Genomic DNA, 16,664 nt, shown 5'->3' on the forward strand with positions numbered 1-16,664 from the left:
ACATTTCTATGAAAATTCTGCTCTTTGAGTTTAGAAACTGACACTTCACCACAAACAGCCATCTGGAAGCAAACTCACCAATGCCAAAACATTGACTAGAAGATGTACACAGCAGTGAAGCAGACAAGTATCTTGTAGCGCTAATCTCCTTAACAATTGCTAAGATTCACATCTTGGGAACTACAGAAATTGTTATGAGCTACATTAATATTACAATCATTAAAACATTTATTTCCTTTTAACCAGTCACACTTCAGAGCTGATATTAGCAATATTATGAACCATTTTGACAGTCAAAAGGTTTTCATGACATATGCATATTAGGGTTCATTTACCAAGACAGTAAGGACTAAGTCTTCTAAAATCAAAATAAAATTTTATCATTACCTATGACATACATAATTTACATTTGCTTTGCTAACATGCTGCATAAAATTCCATAAAAATAACTCTAAAGCTTTTAATAAATACTATATAATTCTTTTTTGCTTAGAATCATAAGAGTGTGGCAAGCCCAGATTATCTCACCTGACTGATTCACCCACTAAAACCTACACACTTTCTCAACATATTCACAACCTCAAAGAATCTTTCTTTAAACAATGCAATGTCCAAATATAAAAACCTTTCAGAATAGAGCAGATTCAGTGAAAAAAATCTATCAGGTGAGTCATCAAATAAATCAAAATAGGAAAGGAACCAGAGAGCAAAACCAGTTTTATACACCTTGTTTATGCGAGGTGTTTGTCATTTGAATAGTCATCTGTGCATTCACACATATGGGCTTCAGATCAGAAGAAACTTCTACAGCTTAGCTATAGGTATGGCTGACCAAGATATGGAAACAGGTGTCCCTCAGGTCGATAGAGGCTCCTTGCTGTAGGAGGGAGATGATGCCTTGCAGGGAGGTCATTTTGAACCTCCTGGATGTAATGAACTTGTTGGTACATTTAAGGCTGAGGATCAGTCTGAGGCCTCTGTTCCATGTAGACACAGTAAAGTAGCAGAAGAGAAACCCATATGTAGGACTGCAGAGACCTTATCTATGGCTCCTTTGGACAACAGGGCCTCCACCTCCACCAGCAGTACCTGTGAGAGCAGGGTGATCCTAATATGGCTGAGGGATGGGAGGGCATCAAATTCAATCCTGTAACCTTGTTGCACTATATACAGCCCCAAGAGTTGGACATTATTGCCTCCCATGCTGGGAGGAACTGGGCTAGGTGTCCAGTGAAGCTGGTGGGGGCAGGTGGGGTGGGTCGAGGGGTGCTGCTTGGACAGGGCCCTCAGCACCTGCACCCGGGCTCTTGGCATTTGGGTGGGAGCTTCTAGCAGGGCTGGGCATTGTGCCTCCTGAAAGGAGGCACTGCCTGTGTCCTGAATGGGTACTATGGGAAGGGGTGGTGGTTGGTGCCCAGTGAGGCCCTGTCCACTAATGCTATTTCAGCTGATGACTGAATCCCATGCAACTGGCTGTGGTCCAGGCTTTCTGAAAAGAGTCCACCTTCCTGTCTGTGGACACTGAACAGTCCCTCTCTATCAAAGGACATGCCCTTAGTGCACACCTGCATTTCTTGGGGGAGGCCTGTGGAGTGCAGTCATGCATGGTGGAAGATGGCCACTGCACGCATCATCGCTCTTCTGTTGCAGTTGACTTGGTATCTAGCTGCCTTGATCTGATGTCTGGCCAGTTTTGCTGCCTCTGAGTATACTGCCTGAGTATACCAGGCGGGCAGTGTCTTGGAGGTCAGCTGGAGCCATGGACCCCATCTTCTCTCACAGGAAGAGCTGATACCTGGCCATGGTGGCTTGGGAGTCCTAGCAAGCCTAGCAGACACACCCGGCAAGGCCATCAAGGCATCAGCCTTCTCAGTCAACTGGCACAATGTGTTCTCATTGAGAGGTCCCCTGCATTGACTCTACTATCACGGAGTTAAGTCTAGGGTGCTGATGGAGGAATGGTATTGTCTGCCACCTGGTAGGTGGATTCAATCATACGCAAGGTGGACAGCATGGCAGCAGGGGACTTCCAGAACTGTTGCACTGTTCGCAGCAAGGCTGGCAGAAAGGGGATGGCAATCAGGACTCAGAACAGCATTGGCTGGCCATGAGATGGCATCATGGCTGATTGCCAGCACAAGGTGTGAGTGATGTCAGCGTGAGTCAAACATCCAGAGAACACATGAGCTTGAGGCTGGCAGTGGGCATCAGAAGCGGCTTGCAATCCTCAGCAGTGGGATTTGGCATCAGTGCAATGCTGGTGTAAGGCAAAACTGGTAGCGATGGGCAGCACTAGCGCTCCAGGATAGCAGGCGTGAGTGTTCTCCACCCTACCTGGAGTTGCCCGGGGTCCAGTCCAGGACCTTCTGCAAGCAAAGCCACCAAGCCATGGTCCCCTCTAGTCGCTCTCAGCCTAACCTACCTCACAGGGTTCTTGTGAGGATAAAATGGAGAGGAGGAGTGGGGGGGGTAGCATGGGAGCTGTCTTGGGTAGCGGAAGATAGATTGTGTGTTTGTGGAGAATCAGCCATTGAGGACTTGAGACATGATGTATGTGGCATGTAGACAGAGAGATAAGAGAATGCTATTTAGATCCTCTTTTGAAGAAACTGAAATATAGAGATTCAAAGGAGAAATTGAATTATTACAAACATCCAACCATATGTGATACAGAGGGCTGCGGTATTTGCTGTGAAAACCATTAGATGCAGAGCAAAATGTCTGGATTCTATTGGAATAAAGTGCTATGAAGATTTAGAGATACGAAGGTAAGGGGACTGATTTGATAGTAAAGGTCTTATAATGCGATATGACTGGTAGGCTCCCACCAGCAGCTGCCATTGTGGAGCCGGCATCACAGGGCATTTCACCTAGAATAGCGGTGGCCTGAAGCAAAGTCTTCAGTGAAGGAATAAGAATTCTCTGTGACCTTGTGGCAAGCTCTCCAGCAGAGCACAGTAGCAGCAGGGGGGCTGATCGAGTAGTCCAGGAGCTTCAACAGCTCTTTGGAGTAGGTGGAGGCCAGGGATCATGTGGAGTCATGCTCTCAATCAAGGAGGGGAGAGTGGGGCAAGTCCTGGTGTTCCCTGGTAGCCTGGGCACAGTCGAAGAGTGGGGTTGGCAGGCTCACTGGAGGATTGTATGATGGAGTGAGGGAGTGTTGCCTGGAGGTCACAGGTGTCAGTGGTGGAAACTTGTGGATAGGAGTCTCTAGCCCAGAAGCAAGCACAAGGGCCCAGTAGTTCCATCTGAGGGACAGCAGGGGTCCCAGTCAGTGCGGCCCAGGAGTCCAGTGTAGCAGGTCATTGACACAGACTGAGAAGCCAGCTGTTGGCAAGGACTGTGCAATGGCTTTTTTATGAGAGACAGTGGTCTTGGCCCTCACAGGTCTCTTCTTGGTCAAGGTAGCGGCCATTTTCCTGGGCCTCTTCCCTGGCTTCATGGTCTCACTGCCCATAGAGGTGGAGGGCCTTTGCATGTCCAGTTTGGAGGGCTCGCTGCCAGAGTGCCTATTTGAGGCGATCTGCCCAATGCCAACAAGTCTGTTTCTTGAGGCCTGACAGTGTGGGCAGGTTTCGAGCACATATCCCTTGCTGAGGCATAGGGAGTGGCCATCTGCCATGGGCAGGTGGGCTGCACATGAGGTGCAGTTGTGGAAGGCCAGATTGGGGGCCATCACAGGAAAAGGAGGATTGAAAGAAGGAGGGGGAAATGATATGGAGATTTAAATATTATTTTTAAGAGAAGAAGGAAACAAAGTACTTGAAATTTCAAGTGCAGATTGAAGCCATTTCTAATATAGGTGAAGTGTGGTCAAAAAGAAGCTGAGGGACTGGGCAGAAGTCCCCACTTCTTATAGCCAGGAGCTGGAAGGAGCAAAGGGCTCCTGCCCACTCTGTGACTCTAAGCTGAGAAGTTTCTTCAGATCTAGGCCTTGTGCTGGTGCTGAAGCCTGCATGTATGATGCACAGAGACCACAAAGAAGAACTTTTTATTCTCCAACCTGGGAGACTATAAAAGCTTAATATAACCCATAAAATGATACTACCCTTTAAATGTGCTTAACACAGGAGCTAACTATGACTACAGTGTGCTGCCTTCTTGGTGGAAAACATGTATAATTTCTTTCTGTGTTTTGCATCCAAGATCTGTCATCTTTCAACACACCTTGAGCAGGTCAAAGACATCATCAGCATCAAGTCGGTAATCACAAAGACGATGCAGTATTTCCACACGGGTGCGTAAGGGCAGGTCCTGGAAAGTAGATTCTCGTAAGGGGTTGGGCTTTCCTTCTTCCAGTTCCCAGCGATAGTTGATGATATCTTCAAGGTAGCCATGAAATGTCTGAGATCTTTAAAAGGATACAAATGCTGTCTTATACAGGTTCGCATAAATGATTAAAAGCATTCTATGGAACAAGGGGATTTTTTAAATCCATCTTTTAACAAATATAAAAACTTTAAGCAAGCAGGTACTTCAAATTTGGCCATGTTCTTTGCACAGAACTAGGTGACATGTTCTTTTTCACTCATGGAAGAATTTAAGTTAAAATAAATTAAGAACTTAAGATAAAATGGAGTACCTCCTGTATAATATTTCTTTTCACTGAGAAGATATTGTAGTGTGATTCCAGTGAAGGTGTATGTAGGAAAAAAAATATCAGAACTGATCATGCAGATAGGTATTTTCATATTGCTTACTCTTACATTAAAAAAAACAATCTCCATGTGGAATAGAAGTAATTAACTAAAATTATAAAAGACTACTGAATCTATCATTAAAGAAAGAATTAAGGAAGCTGGGTCTAACAGACTACACAAGATTAATACTCAAGTTAGTGATGGATCAAAAGGAGGTTGACATATATGGGGAATAAGATTCTGAAAGGATTTAACTAAATCAAAACCAGCAAAAATGAAACTGAATAAAATTGTTCATGTGTTACAAGGTAATTTAAATTGATTACCTTAGCAGTTAATCAGAAAAATTATGAAAACGCTTCTCTTTCCTTTGTGTTTTTTTTCTATACCTCTACAGATCATTACACTTAAAATATAACTATGGGTACAACAGGTTTATGAGAAAAGTCTCTCATTTTCACTTCAGAAGGCTCAGCTTAAGTTCTGATCGCAGTATTATCAAAGGAACATCCCCCTGCTACAAAAGTCTTAAAAGAAAATTCAGGTACTGCAGGGAATATAGGATGGCTCATTTATCAACAGGATTTAAAATTACCCACGGTGGGCAGCTGCGTGGAGCCTGGAGACCATTTTTGTGCCCTGGACATCTTGCCCTCTACAGAGCACAATAAGAAGCCCAGAAAAACAATTGTACTTTTTATGGCCACTTTAGTACTACGGAGTGCACTTTAGCGCACCTAGTGCACTAGCTAAATTTGACCCTTTTAGCATTCTCTACTGCTAATGAGGCCTGTGTGTGTGCGTGCATGCGCGCGTGTAGGTGCCACTACTAAATTCATTAGGATGCCACAGACTGCCTGGTGGCAGCATGAGATGTGTGTCACCCAGCCCTGGAACAGACCATAATCCCATAGACTAAATCAAAGTCTTGTACAGTAGGATTTTCCCTTCCCTTCCTCTCTGTGTAGCTCTCTGCATGTCCCCAAATCTGCTCTGGAAAATCCTCCAAAGCTCTGGAAAAGTTTCTGAGCAGAGGCGTACTGGAGTAAGGAGAAATTCAATTCACCAATATTGTCCATGCTGCTGGCTGAAGTACAACTGTGAATACAAACCTATGGTCTACAGAAACAAGCAAACAAATAACACCATCTAGTTTGGTGTTTACAGCACAGATACATCTCAGATGGATTCAGACAAAATTTGCCCCATTTAGCATTTATTGCAAGATAAGAGTCCAATATGGAAAACCATAGTCTGCACCTGGAGTCATGCATACATGATGCTATCTATAAAGCAACTAACTGTCACATAATAAACATTCCACACTTCATTCTAGAAGTTACATTATTTGTGCAACTATCAAGGAACAGATACACACTAGATGAGTTCACCTACATTGCACCAAAGAACCATCTAATCCAGCACTCTAATCCAGCACAATCCAGAACCATCTCATCTAATTTTTCAACAGTGGCCAGCCAGATGCTTCTAGAAAGCTCCGAATTAAAGTAAACTACATGGAAATAATTACCTGCATTTGGATCCTTCACTAAACTATGATTTAGTGATATGGAATGGTAAGCCTCAGGCTTACACATTCTCAGCTTCCTCTTTGCACATAAGAGGAGAAAATTTAAAGTTTCCAGTAGTCATTGTTTGCAATACACTGCAACCCTCCGTTTCATCAAAATAAGAGAACCTATGATTTCTACAAGCCATGATTACCAAGCAGGATATTAAAGCAGGATCAGATCATGTTTTAGCATTGTATATGAACATAGGGAATGAATCAATTCCAAAACACGGGAGCTAAAGAATAGAATATGATTTGAGAGTATACTTCTTGGATTTCTTTACTGTATACAATATTATTGAATTTCCATCAGAGCAAGGTAATAAGCAGTTAAGATACAGTTGTTCCTCATACCTCTAAAATCCTGTAATTCTAGCATCAGAGATTCACATCTAAAGTTCCATCTTTGAAATCTCCTTTAGCAAATTTAACTTGGAATACTGAATTAATTTAAACCTTAGTTCTAATTACAATCATCTGCTTCTTTGTACCTGTTGGCAACAGTGTAACACTCCCAGCCACTGAACAACCCACCACCAAAAAAGGGGAAAAATTCAAACAGGCATGCTCTTATAGCCAAACAATTACTTTTATGACTCTTTTACATCCAAACATTGGATGATTTACCATCAACTGAAACTGCTGACATCAACAATCCAATTAAGAAACTCCAGGTCCGGATTTCCTCAAATTTCCAATCATCCTGTGATTAATGATGCAGACCCCTCTCTAAAACCATTGACCAGTTATGATTGTCAGCAGTTAGACTGACATAATAAAAATCTAATTAGAGAGTTCTTCAGCCTGGATTTTGACAAGTGAGAACTAGATTTGAAATCCATTGCATCAGGCAAATGTATGTCTCAGTCTTAAGACTCTGTTTGGATTGCACCCAAATTCCAAAAGGTGAATCTATGAAGTTCTAAACTATTATTCGTGTTGGATCATATCTGGGCTCTCAACTGATGAAAATATTTATTTTTAATTGATTGTGTTTCAGACTTTTAATTACATTTAAATCATATCTTTGTTGCAAGCTTCATGCAGATTTGTTTTCTTTATTTTCACAAATTCTGAAGGAGAAAAGTGTAAATTAATTTATCATTTTGCTATTCGTTATTATTGGAAGTGAACATTATTTTCCCATTACGTTTTGTATTATGTTGCCAAAGTTTAACAACCCAGAGTTAAAAACCAAAGCCAACCCCAAATTGTTTCTATTAGAGAGGAAAGCCATAAGTAGTTTCATCTTTTTACATTAAACAATAGAAAGAAAAGGCACTTTTAGGATCCACCCATGAAATCTGGGGACAGTTGACATCTCCTTGCAAATTTCACAGCAGGAAAGCTTTCAAGAGTCTTGAATCCCAGAATTTAACAGTCAAGGAAATGATTTCTAATTAAAACTTTAAGTTTTAGAACACACCAATTAACACATGCCATTTTAAGTGTAGCTATCCAAGTCATAGATACAGCTAAGAAACATCATTGTATATGCTAAGAGCATTTTTAATCACCTCAGTCATACAGAAACACATGGTAGGGATCCATAATTGGCATACTTCTTTAACATGCACACACACTAAGACTTGCTCCATGATATAATGCTAGCTTTTCAATTAAATCTTCCAATCCTAGATTTCAACAGCAACAAAACAGTCTGGATAAACCCAAAAATTGTAATTTTTTTTTTTTTTTTGGCTTATCAGGTATACTGCCTGCTTGCTCACATGGCAAAGAGGAGCAACTGAACACACAGATCTTCCATTTATGGTTTGGTTAGTGCTATCTGTGAACCCAGAACTTTGACTTGCCTCTCTTATGTTGATAAGAAAAACCACCTATGTTGTGTTCTTGGTGTTCTTTCGTCTAGAAACAAGCTGGGTTTGTATATAATCCTAACCAAAATACAAAGGGATAGTCTGCAGTTTCTTTAGCTGCTCCTGCTTACAATGGGAGCAACCAGGCAATAGAACCAACACACTGCCTCATTTCCAATAACCCAGTTTTGTTTTTTATTTTCGTTAGTACTGGCCCAATATACGGGGAATGAGTCTAAGTGGCAATCTTGAGCAAATTACTAATTCTTTAGGTTTGATGAATCAGAGCCTGTGAGATTGGTTTTCAGTAGCAACATTCATTTGATCCTTGCATGAGCACTATCGAAAGTCAGAAGAGACATGTTGGGTGATGAAATTGAAAAATAAAGCAGAAAAATCTCAGCAGTTTTTGAGATTTCAAAAGTTTTTGAAATTTCCTTTTTTTCCATGTCTTGTTCATTTAGTCATGAAAATTTCAATTTCAGGAAGATGGCAAAGATTTGAGCATTTAATTTCATTTTCTCTGGGGGAATGGGTCTGTTGATTCAACCAATCATCCTGGGTATATGAGTTTGACTTTTACTTAAGTGGCTAAAACCAGAAGCTTCTGCCCTTCTGCCCCATGGAAGCTGCAATGAACCTCAATTCTTAGTACAGCCCTCCAGGTTCACTTGTCAGTTTGTATAGGCTACTATTGCATGGTTGTCACTTTGATTCAGCCTCTAATGAGAACCTGAAATAGGAACCAGATGTTTGATGGAATTTCTAGTTATCCTCAACTCCAGCTTTATCCCTCCTTTTGCTGTAAGCCAGGTTTTCAAAGAAGTCTAAATTTGTTACCTTTCCAAACAAATTTTAATTTTTTATTTTCACTCAATTCTCACGAGTGAAACTACAGCTACCTTGCTAGGCATCATTTGCAAAATGAGACACAATATAGGAAAAACAAGAGTATGACCCAGTTCTTGCATAATGACAACCCAGAGTACAGGTTGTTGATTTACCCAGCGTTTACCCATGATTTGTTTGCCAGAGAATCACACAAATTTGTTTTTTTCAATTCCTTGATTGCTTGAATTCTTCCTCCTGAACCTGTTCCCTCACTGTATCTTAAATGTTTCTGCAGTTCTGGAATACTAGCAGGTATAGTGGCAGATTTTTTTTAATTACTCTTGCTCACTTCCTGTATAGCCTGGTAAAACACTATATGAAAAATACCTTGCATATAACAACAAACTATTATGGAAAGGACCAAACATTCACAACCTGACAACAAACCACAGCTTCACTTTCTGGGTTGTTCATGGTTAACAACCCATTGCTACACATTCACATGTAAAGACAATTTAAGATTGTCCCAACCCATACTTGGGATTAGGGCTGGTAGCAAAAAAACATGCCACTCTGCAGGCAACAGTTTTGCTTTGGATACTATAATAACCAGTTGTGCCTAATTACCCACACTGGGTTGTCATGTCATGTGAATCAGGTCAGCAAATGTTCTAGAAAGTGAAAAGGAAATCATGTTTATAGGAATGTGGGGAAAAGATGGTTTGTACAAAATAGCAAGATTGATAGCAGCAGTTTCAACTAGTTGATGTTATAATCAGTTATGCTTGGTTGGATTTTAAGACTACTTCAAATAAAATGCTGCTTCAAGCCATTTTAATCTATTATGGAATGAATTCTCCCCTATTTGTTTGGGACAAAAGTAACTATCAGGAAAGTTTTTCACAGAATCAGGATTTCCAGTACATCAGTAGGATTTTACTGATTGTAACGGAGTCAAAAATGGTTCAAAAAACTGACATTTCTGGACAGATAGCTCTCTCTAACTGCCTCTTCCCAAACTTCCCAAGTGAAAAACATTTCTTTCAAGGAATACAGGCTTCTGTTTTCTCCTACTAGCTGGAATTTCTAGATCATTCCCAAAGGCACTACAGAGAACACATTTTAGCAAAATGTCAAGTGTGTTTCTTTCAGGAAGAGATGTAGCTGGCATATCAAAACTGACAGAAGATGCTTCTGGCCACTGTCTCAACCGGAGAATCCAAGAAAAAGATCCAGATCCAAACTATAAACTGCTCCTCCCACAAGAGCACAAACACATGTAAAATCAGCACTTCCAACACACATCAGAACTAGCATTCTCTAACACCATCATAAAAACCTATTTCTTCTGGATCAAGTTTTGATTTATTCACCCTAATGCAGTCCATTACTCAGCCCAGACAACAGTTCAAGGATAAAAGTGGACAGACACTGCCCAGACAAGCAGGGCTGAGCCCCTGTAGAGCCCCAAAATTTCTGATAACCTCATCCTGCAGTTTCACATAGATGCTTAAATAATCACAAGGAACAAAATAAGTATTTCCAGGATCCCACAAAAGATATAGTCCCTGTACAAGTAAGAGCTTCCACAGGAAGAACAGCAGCAATAAGCAAAATGTTCTGAATCCTCCCAGAAAGGTTGGAGTGGAGCCTGTATAGAAGAAAGCCTCCAACCATACAAGTCAATCCAGGAGGATGCCATGGTTGACCATGTGGAAAACCACCAAGGGGTTGAAGAGATTTAGGATTATTATTTATATAATACCATAAAGTGTATTGTGTTTTACAGAGTAGACAAGTCCCTGCCTGTAGAGCTTACCATCTCAAATTTGATGGAGGGTAGGCACAAACAGAAGGAATATGAAGGTGAATACAAAACAGGAGAAGAGTGTGGGTTCATTCAGTTACTCTTTGTCAAAATTATATATGGGATGAAGAATAAAAGGTTGTACTGGAGGCTTCAAACCAAATGTGAACATCAAGGAAGATTCTGAAGGAAGAAAAACATAATCATGCAGCTGTTCTAGAAGCAAGAAAGTTCACGGGAAATAAAATAGAAAGGGATGAGTAATCTGAAAGGAAGAAAGGACAGAAAGCTGACTGCAGCAGCACTCTGAAGGGGTGACAGTAATGGGTCAGAATACATAAGGACACGTGAACAGATAGAGTAGAAGGATGGCAGGCCATGAAGGACTTTAAAGTTAAGCATAAGGTTTGTGTAGCATTTAGAAGCAGATACGAGTTGACTGCAGGGATTCAAGGAGGAGCTTCAAATGGTTGAAACTATGGCAGAAATTAATTGCTCTGCCAATACAGTTGTAAGCAGAAGCAAAGAAGGGACAAAGATGTAATAATGGAAAATCAGAGGTACATATTGAGCTTTTACCCAAAGGGGCATTTTATTAAATGTAAAGGAAGATGTGCATTCACTTTATATCCATTATGAGTATATTGCTTTCTGCAATCCAGATTCACTAAGCAAAGAAACTTAGGTATATTTGTAATCAAATTAATTTGGCTCCAGCTTTTTCAGGTGCTGAAACGGCATGTTTATTCATGCAATGTCATATAATTGGAAGAATTCCACAACTGTTTAATCATTCCATGGAAAACAGAAAATATGTTCATCCATTTTACCTTCATGTTTTCTTCATTTTTTTCTTCAAGTTTTCAAAATTTTGAGCACTGTAAGTAGAATGCCTCACTGGAAAAGACAGCAGTATATACATGTGCAGCCCAAATAAAGGCAAATCTTCACTGGTGGTTAGTTATCTTTCTTACCAAAAAAAGAGTTCGACTCATTGCTTCCACAGGGACGCTCACTTACAATGTTTTTATTAGGCTAGAAGAAGGCAATGTTAGTTCACGGAAGCATCCACTCAGAGATGAAAGAGTAAAAAGTGTAATGTTTCTCTCTGAAGCAAAAAGAAGCATTTTTCTAATGACAGACAAGGTCATGAATGTTTTATTTTTAAATACCTGGCAATATTTTCTTCACAAATGCAACTTGTCTAGAAGGAAATGAAGATTATGAGGAAGAGTCTAATATGTGTTTGAATGACCTCATTCAGACATCATTAGTAGGGTCAGGAGAAGCAAGGCTTGTATCAGGAGAAGGAGAAAAGGAAAACCTAAGGGATGGCTAATGCTCTCTCCCCTACAGCAATCTATCTATCATGACTTATCAAAAAAAGGGCTTGTTTCTGATTAAGGTCAACCTAATCTGAGTTACAGCTGCAGGCCTGACCCTAGACAGTCACAATGGAGTCCTCTGCTTATCTTTGAGGGTGGGGGATCCTAACGGGAAGGCTTGTAGCAGAGCTAATGTCTTTTAAAGCTATGAAGAAGCTAAACCAAGCAAGGTATTGTCTGCTTAGAGGAAGAAAAGAAATTAAATAATGTACATGTGCCATTCCTTTCCAAAGACTTATATTTATCTAGCCAAAGTGCTGACAGATACTAGTCTAGTTTCCTTAGCCAAATTAATGGGGAGGGGGAAATTTTAACAGCATTGACTATGATAGCTAAGCAGAACCTTCATGTCTAGGAGTCGTGTATCTCTGAATACCACATTGTTCTATTGTTCCACATACGGATAAGAACAAACAGTATGGAATGAATTAGACCTGCTTCTGGGCTTCCTGGCCACAGTGAGAAACAGAATGCTGTTCAACAGCAGCATTTGCTCTGAACCAGCAGGATTCTTCTTTTATGTGAAGGGGAAAGCTGAAGGCAGAAGAAAAGGAAGACCAAATAAAAGATGGAGTGACTCCTTCAAGGAAGTCACTTTTTATTACTTATTAGATATACCCTGCTTTTATTTTACACTGAACTTAAAGCAGCGTACATAATTCTCTTCCTCCTGTTCTCTGTCTTATCCCCCAGAGCAACAACCCTGTGAGGTAGGTTGGGCTGTGACTGGTCCAAAGTCATCCAGTTGGCTCCATGGCCAAGCGGGGACTAGAACCTAGATTACCCGAGTCCCAGTCCTGTGCTCTTAACCACTATACCACACTGGTTCTCCAAATCAGAATTCCAAGTCCGATAAAGTGGTGGGTAAGAACAGAAGCCTTGTGGTGAGGTTCCCAGACTAGCATCATGGATATATTATTGAAGACAAGGATTTCCCATGCATTGTAGTGAATTTTTTAAAAGTTACTTTTATCAGAAATGGATTTTATCAGTTCATCTGTACAAAAGTGGTTGAACTTCCCCAACTGAGAAGCTATAAATTGGAAACGAATATCTGAGTTAGGAAGAGAATTTGGCCTTCGCCTAGGTCCCATCTGTTAGACTGCAACTCTTGACTTGGAAATAAATGTCATGAGCAGTATCAGTGGCAGCAAGCCAACTATGAAGTGTTATGCAACCTAGTGGTTAACAAAAAATACTCTAAAATGCTCCATAAAGAGTGCCATTTCGTACAAGCCTTACCAGGGTCCCACATTCAAGTATAAAATATACACAATTTATGCTGATTAAAAGTGTGCAGAAGCAAATAAAACACATTTTTTCCTTTCATGCATAGTCTCTGCCTATGTTCACAGTCAGAGTGCTCAGGCTTGACATACACAGAATATTATCCTTTTGGAAACAGCAGATGGCATGCATATTTCACATGCATACCCAACTATTTTCCATGAAACAGCCAATACAGAATGAAGGATACTAACTAGTTTAAGTCAAGAACTATTCAATTTTCTGTGCATTAGGAATGCTTAAAAATATTTACACTCCTGCCAAGAAGAGCTCTGTAAGCAAAAGCTCACTGCCCGGCAAGGAGGCCATTGATGTGATGACTCCCACAGCACTTCTGCAGTCAGAAATGGAACAGGATTGGAGCAGAGTGAAATCCCTGGGGAAGCCAGGGGAATGAAGAGCCGATGGGGGCCGTCTAATCTAATAACAGATCACATCGCAGACACATGTACAAGCTTGACAGAAGCAAATGCAGCCACTTAACCTAGGGATGACAGCTGAAGCAGGCCAGCTTCACTGCTACCAAAAAGGAAGAGAGTGGAAAAGAAGTAACAGTAGCAAGGTCATTGCTGAAGCCCACAGTCAGGAGAGGGTCTGATTATATGAAATGGCTTCCCACAGTATATGGTTTTGACAACAGAGAACAAGTGAAGGGGGCCAGCTAAGTCTGGTGAAGGCCTTGCCTCTAGGGCTGGGAAGGCAGGAAGCAAAACAGACCTAGCTGGCTTCTTCCCTTGTGGAAAACAGAAATTCGTCAGTGAGTGATTTTCCAAAGTAGAGTTACTATTCTGTATGCACTGTAAGTATCTAGTCATATTATATATTTGAAATTTTAACATATAGTTGTCTTGCAGAATACCCATCAAATGACCATGTTATCCCACAATCAGCAGCCACAAACATTGATCAAAAAATGCCAGAAACTGAAGGCTGAGTGGGAATGGTTTTGACACATGTTTTTATTCCAAGACAGATAAGCAAATTAACCCAAAGTACATTTAAATGGTGCACCAGAATGGTTCTCAGCTAGGCTTTCATTTCCAAAATGACTCTAGAGTACATTATGATTAGCAGAAATAGTCTAATCATGCTGTACACAGAAAACAATAGCCAGGCAGTTCCAGCCAAGTCCACAATTTTTACATGCTGTGCAAAATAAATAAATAATTAGGCACATGTAGATGTAAATCACTATATAAAAATTAAACCATTCACAGGTGGGCCAACAGTATTTATTGAAGGGAAAGCACACATAGTTAAGAATCTTTCTGATATTGCCATGTTAATGGGAGTTCATGTGTCTTCTTCATTATATTCCCCATTTTTGACATTTCAGCTAGAATGTGGTTGTTCTCATATATATGAGAATCACTATCAAATCCTTAGGGGGAAATTGCTCTGAGAAATCAAAATTCAGATGCTCCAATGTAATGACACTATTCCTGTCTAAACTCTGACGAGGTAGAATGTCCATCATCGATTTCCACTAATTCCATTTTGTGCAGAATGACACATGCAAGCACTACCAGAAATCAGGTAGATTATCAGCAAATGCACTGATGGTTCCATATGTAAGTGCCATCCACAAAAAGGGTTTGCTTAGCCTAACTCTGTATATATTACAACATGTAGCACTATAAAATACTAGTAAGCATTTTAAGGTTTTTTAAAAATATCATTTATACTTATATTTTGCATAATTTATAAAGTATTCTATTATAGTATACTTTATCATTTATGCAATTGGTGTAAATGATGTTAAGAGAGAAAAATCTTAAAATTCAGGTGAACAAAAGGGTAAAAAATTTATTTCATTTCACTTGTTTAATATATTACTAAGCCATTTCCTCTACAAGGAGGCTACATAGGATGTAAAGAAAAGGAAAAAATTAAGATGCATGATGGCTGAGTGTAAATAATTTCAGCTCATACATATACCCAAAGTTGCACAACTTGCATTTGTTTTAATGTAACTTGCATTGGTCTCCCACGCCAGCCTTTTGGTGTTCTCTGCAGAAATTTATGTGGGGTCAGATGTGGTGGGCAGTGGGTCCTCACATTTAGCCATCCAAAATTTAGGATAAACACTGAATACATTTAAATATTCCAGGCATAAGCTGTGAATCCAAATACAACACACAAAAATGATTAAAATAATAACTGTATAGGCACTCTAGGTCAGAAAGCTGCTAATATTACACTTATTTAGCACTTCAGTCTAGCATCAACAATTTTCTTTGTTTACCAAGTTGTGGAATACTTGTTGATGGTATTTATTCTGTTTATCCCTGAAAACATAAAACTATGGAATGAAACTACTCACGTAATGTCGCTGCGCTGGTAACAACCCTGAAGAAGACAGGCAATCAGATCACTGATGAAATCCACATCATCACTGTAAAGAGCTGCTTCAAGTTCCTAATGAGAGAAAAAATGAAATAAAATTTCTCAAATCCCTTACTTCCTGGGAGGAACACCACATGTGACTTCAACAAATATCAATTCTAGCAGAATATGATTGGCATTGCCACTGTCATTTGTAGAACCTTTTCAACATGGCAAACGCTTTATGATTTGTACTTTTCATACAAATAGGAGCAAATTATTATTATTGACTTATAGGAAGGAACTAATACTAACCCAAAGCTAACCACTAAGAGGATCAATGACACACAACTCAAACATGCCTGGTTTGGATGGATTTTCCTTTTTTTCCACAAACATAACTGGAAGAAAATTTTGTTTGTATTATTAATGTTTGTATTATTCTCCGGACATGCTACCTCTCTCTCTTTCTTGGTCTTCTTAATTCGAAAAGAACAGGCTGTGGTTCCATGGAAACAAAACTTGAAAAATATGGTATTGGGCACACCATGCAGTTTTTTGAGAATCGGATGTTTAAAAAGAACAGTTTTCTAGTTTCTTACCACTATGCAGATATGCTTGAACATGTGTGGGTGCATGTTTGCTGCAATCTTGGAAGCCAAAGGCCTATAGATCAGCAAGATTTCTAAGGATGCAATCCTGTTGGGGTGATGTAAACTCCTGAACACAGACACATCATTGTCACTCATACAGGAAGGAGTGACAGGGATTATATTTGTCTTTCTATTCTGTATTTTCAACAGAGGTAGGTAGGTTGGTTGGTTTTTTGGCCTGTCTAGAGAAGGCATTTTGAATTTGGAGGTAAAGAAGGTGGAGAAGCCCCAGGATAGCTCTTGTCCTGCCCCTTCCAATTGCCTCCTCTCCCTGCCCACTGCATCTGGGAATCAGACGCTGCCTAGAGGCTATAGGATTGCTCCCTAAGGAACAGAAGGAGGG

The 16,664-nt window shown here is 40.2% G+C and overlaps 1 protein-coding gene across 1 annotated transcript in view; it reads right to left on the reverse strand.

The window, feature by feature from the left end:
• The window catches only part of LOC123016507 (cat eye syndrome critical region protein 2), a 140,635-nt gene that overhangs the window by 43,155 nt on the left and 80,816 nt on the right, over positions 1 to 16,664 (reverse strand). Inside the window, exons 2-3 of the mRNA XM_044416946.1 lie at positions 15,667 to 15,761; positions 4,168 to 4,351 (exon numbers count right to left, since the gene is read on the reverse strand). Coding sequence (XP_044272881.1) covers positions 4,168 to 4,351; positions 15,667 to 15,761 — 279 coding nt within the window. The remainder of the gene's footprint in view (positions 1 to 4,167; positions 4,352 to 15,666; positions 15,762 to 16,664) is intronic.

This window comes from Varanus komodoensis, unplaced genomic scaffold (assembly GCF_004798865.1).
Source record: "Varanus komodoensis strain SLA01 unplaced genomic scaffold, ASM479886v1 scaffold85, whole genome shotgun sequence".
NCBI classification, from domain to species: Eukaryota; Metazoa; Chordata; class Lepidosauria; order Squamata; family Varanidae; genus Varanus; species Varanus komodoensis.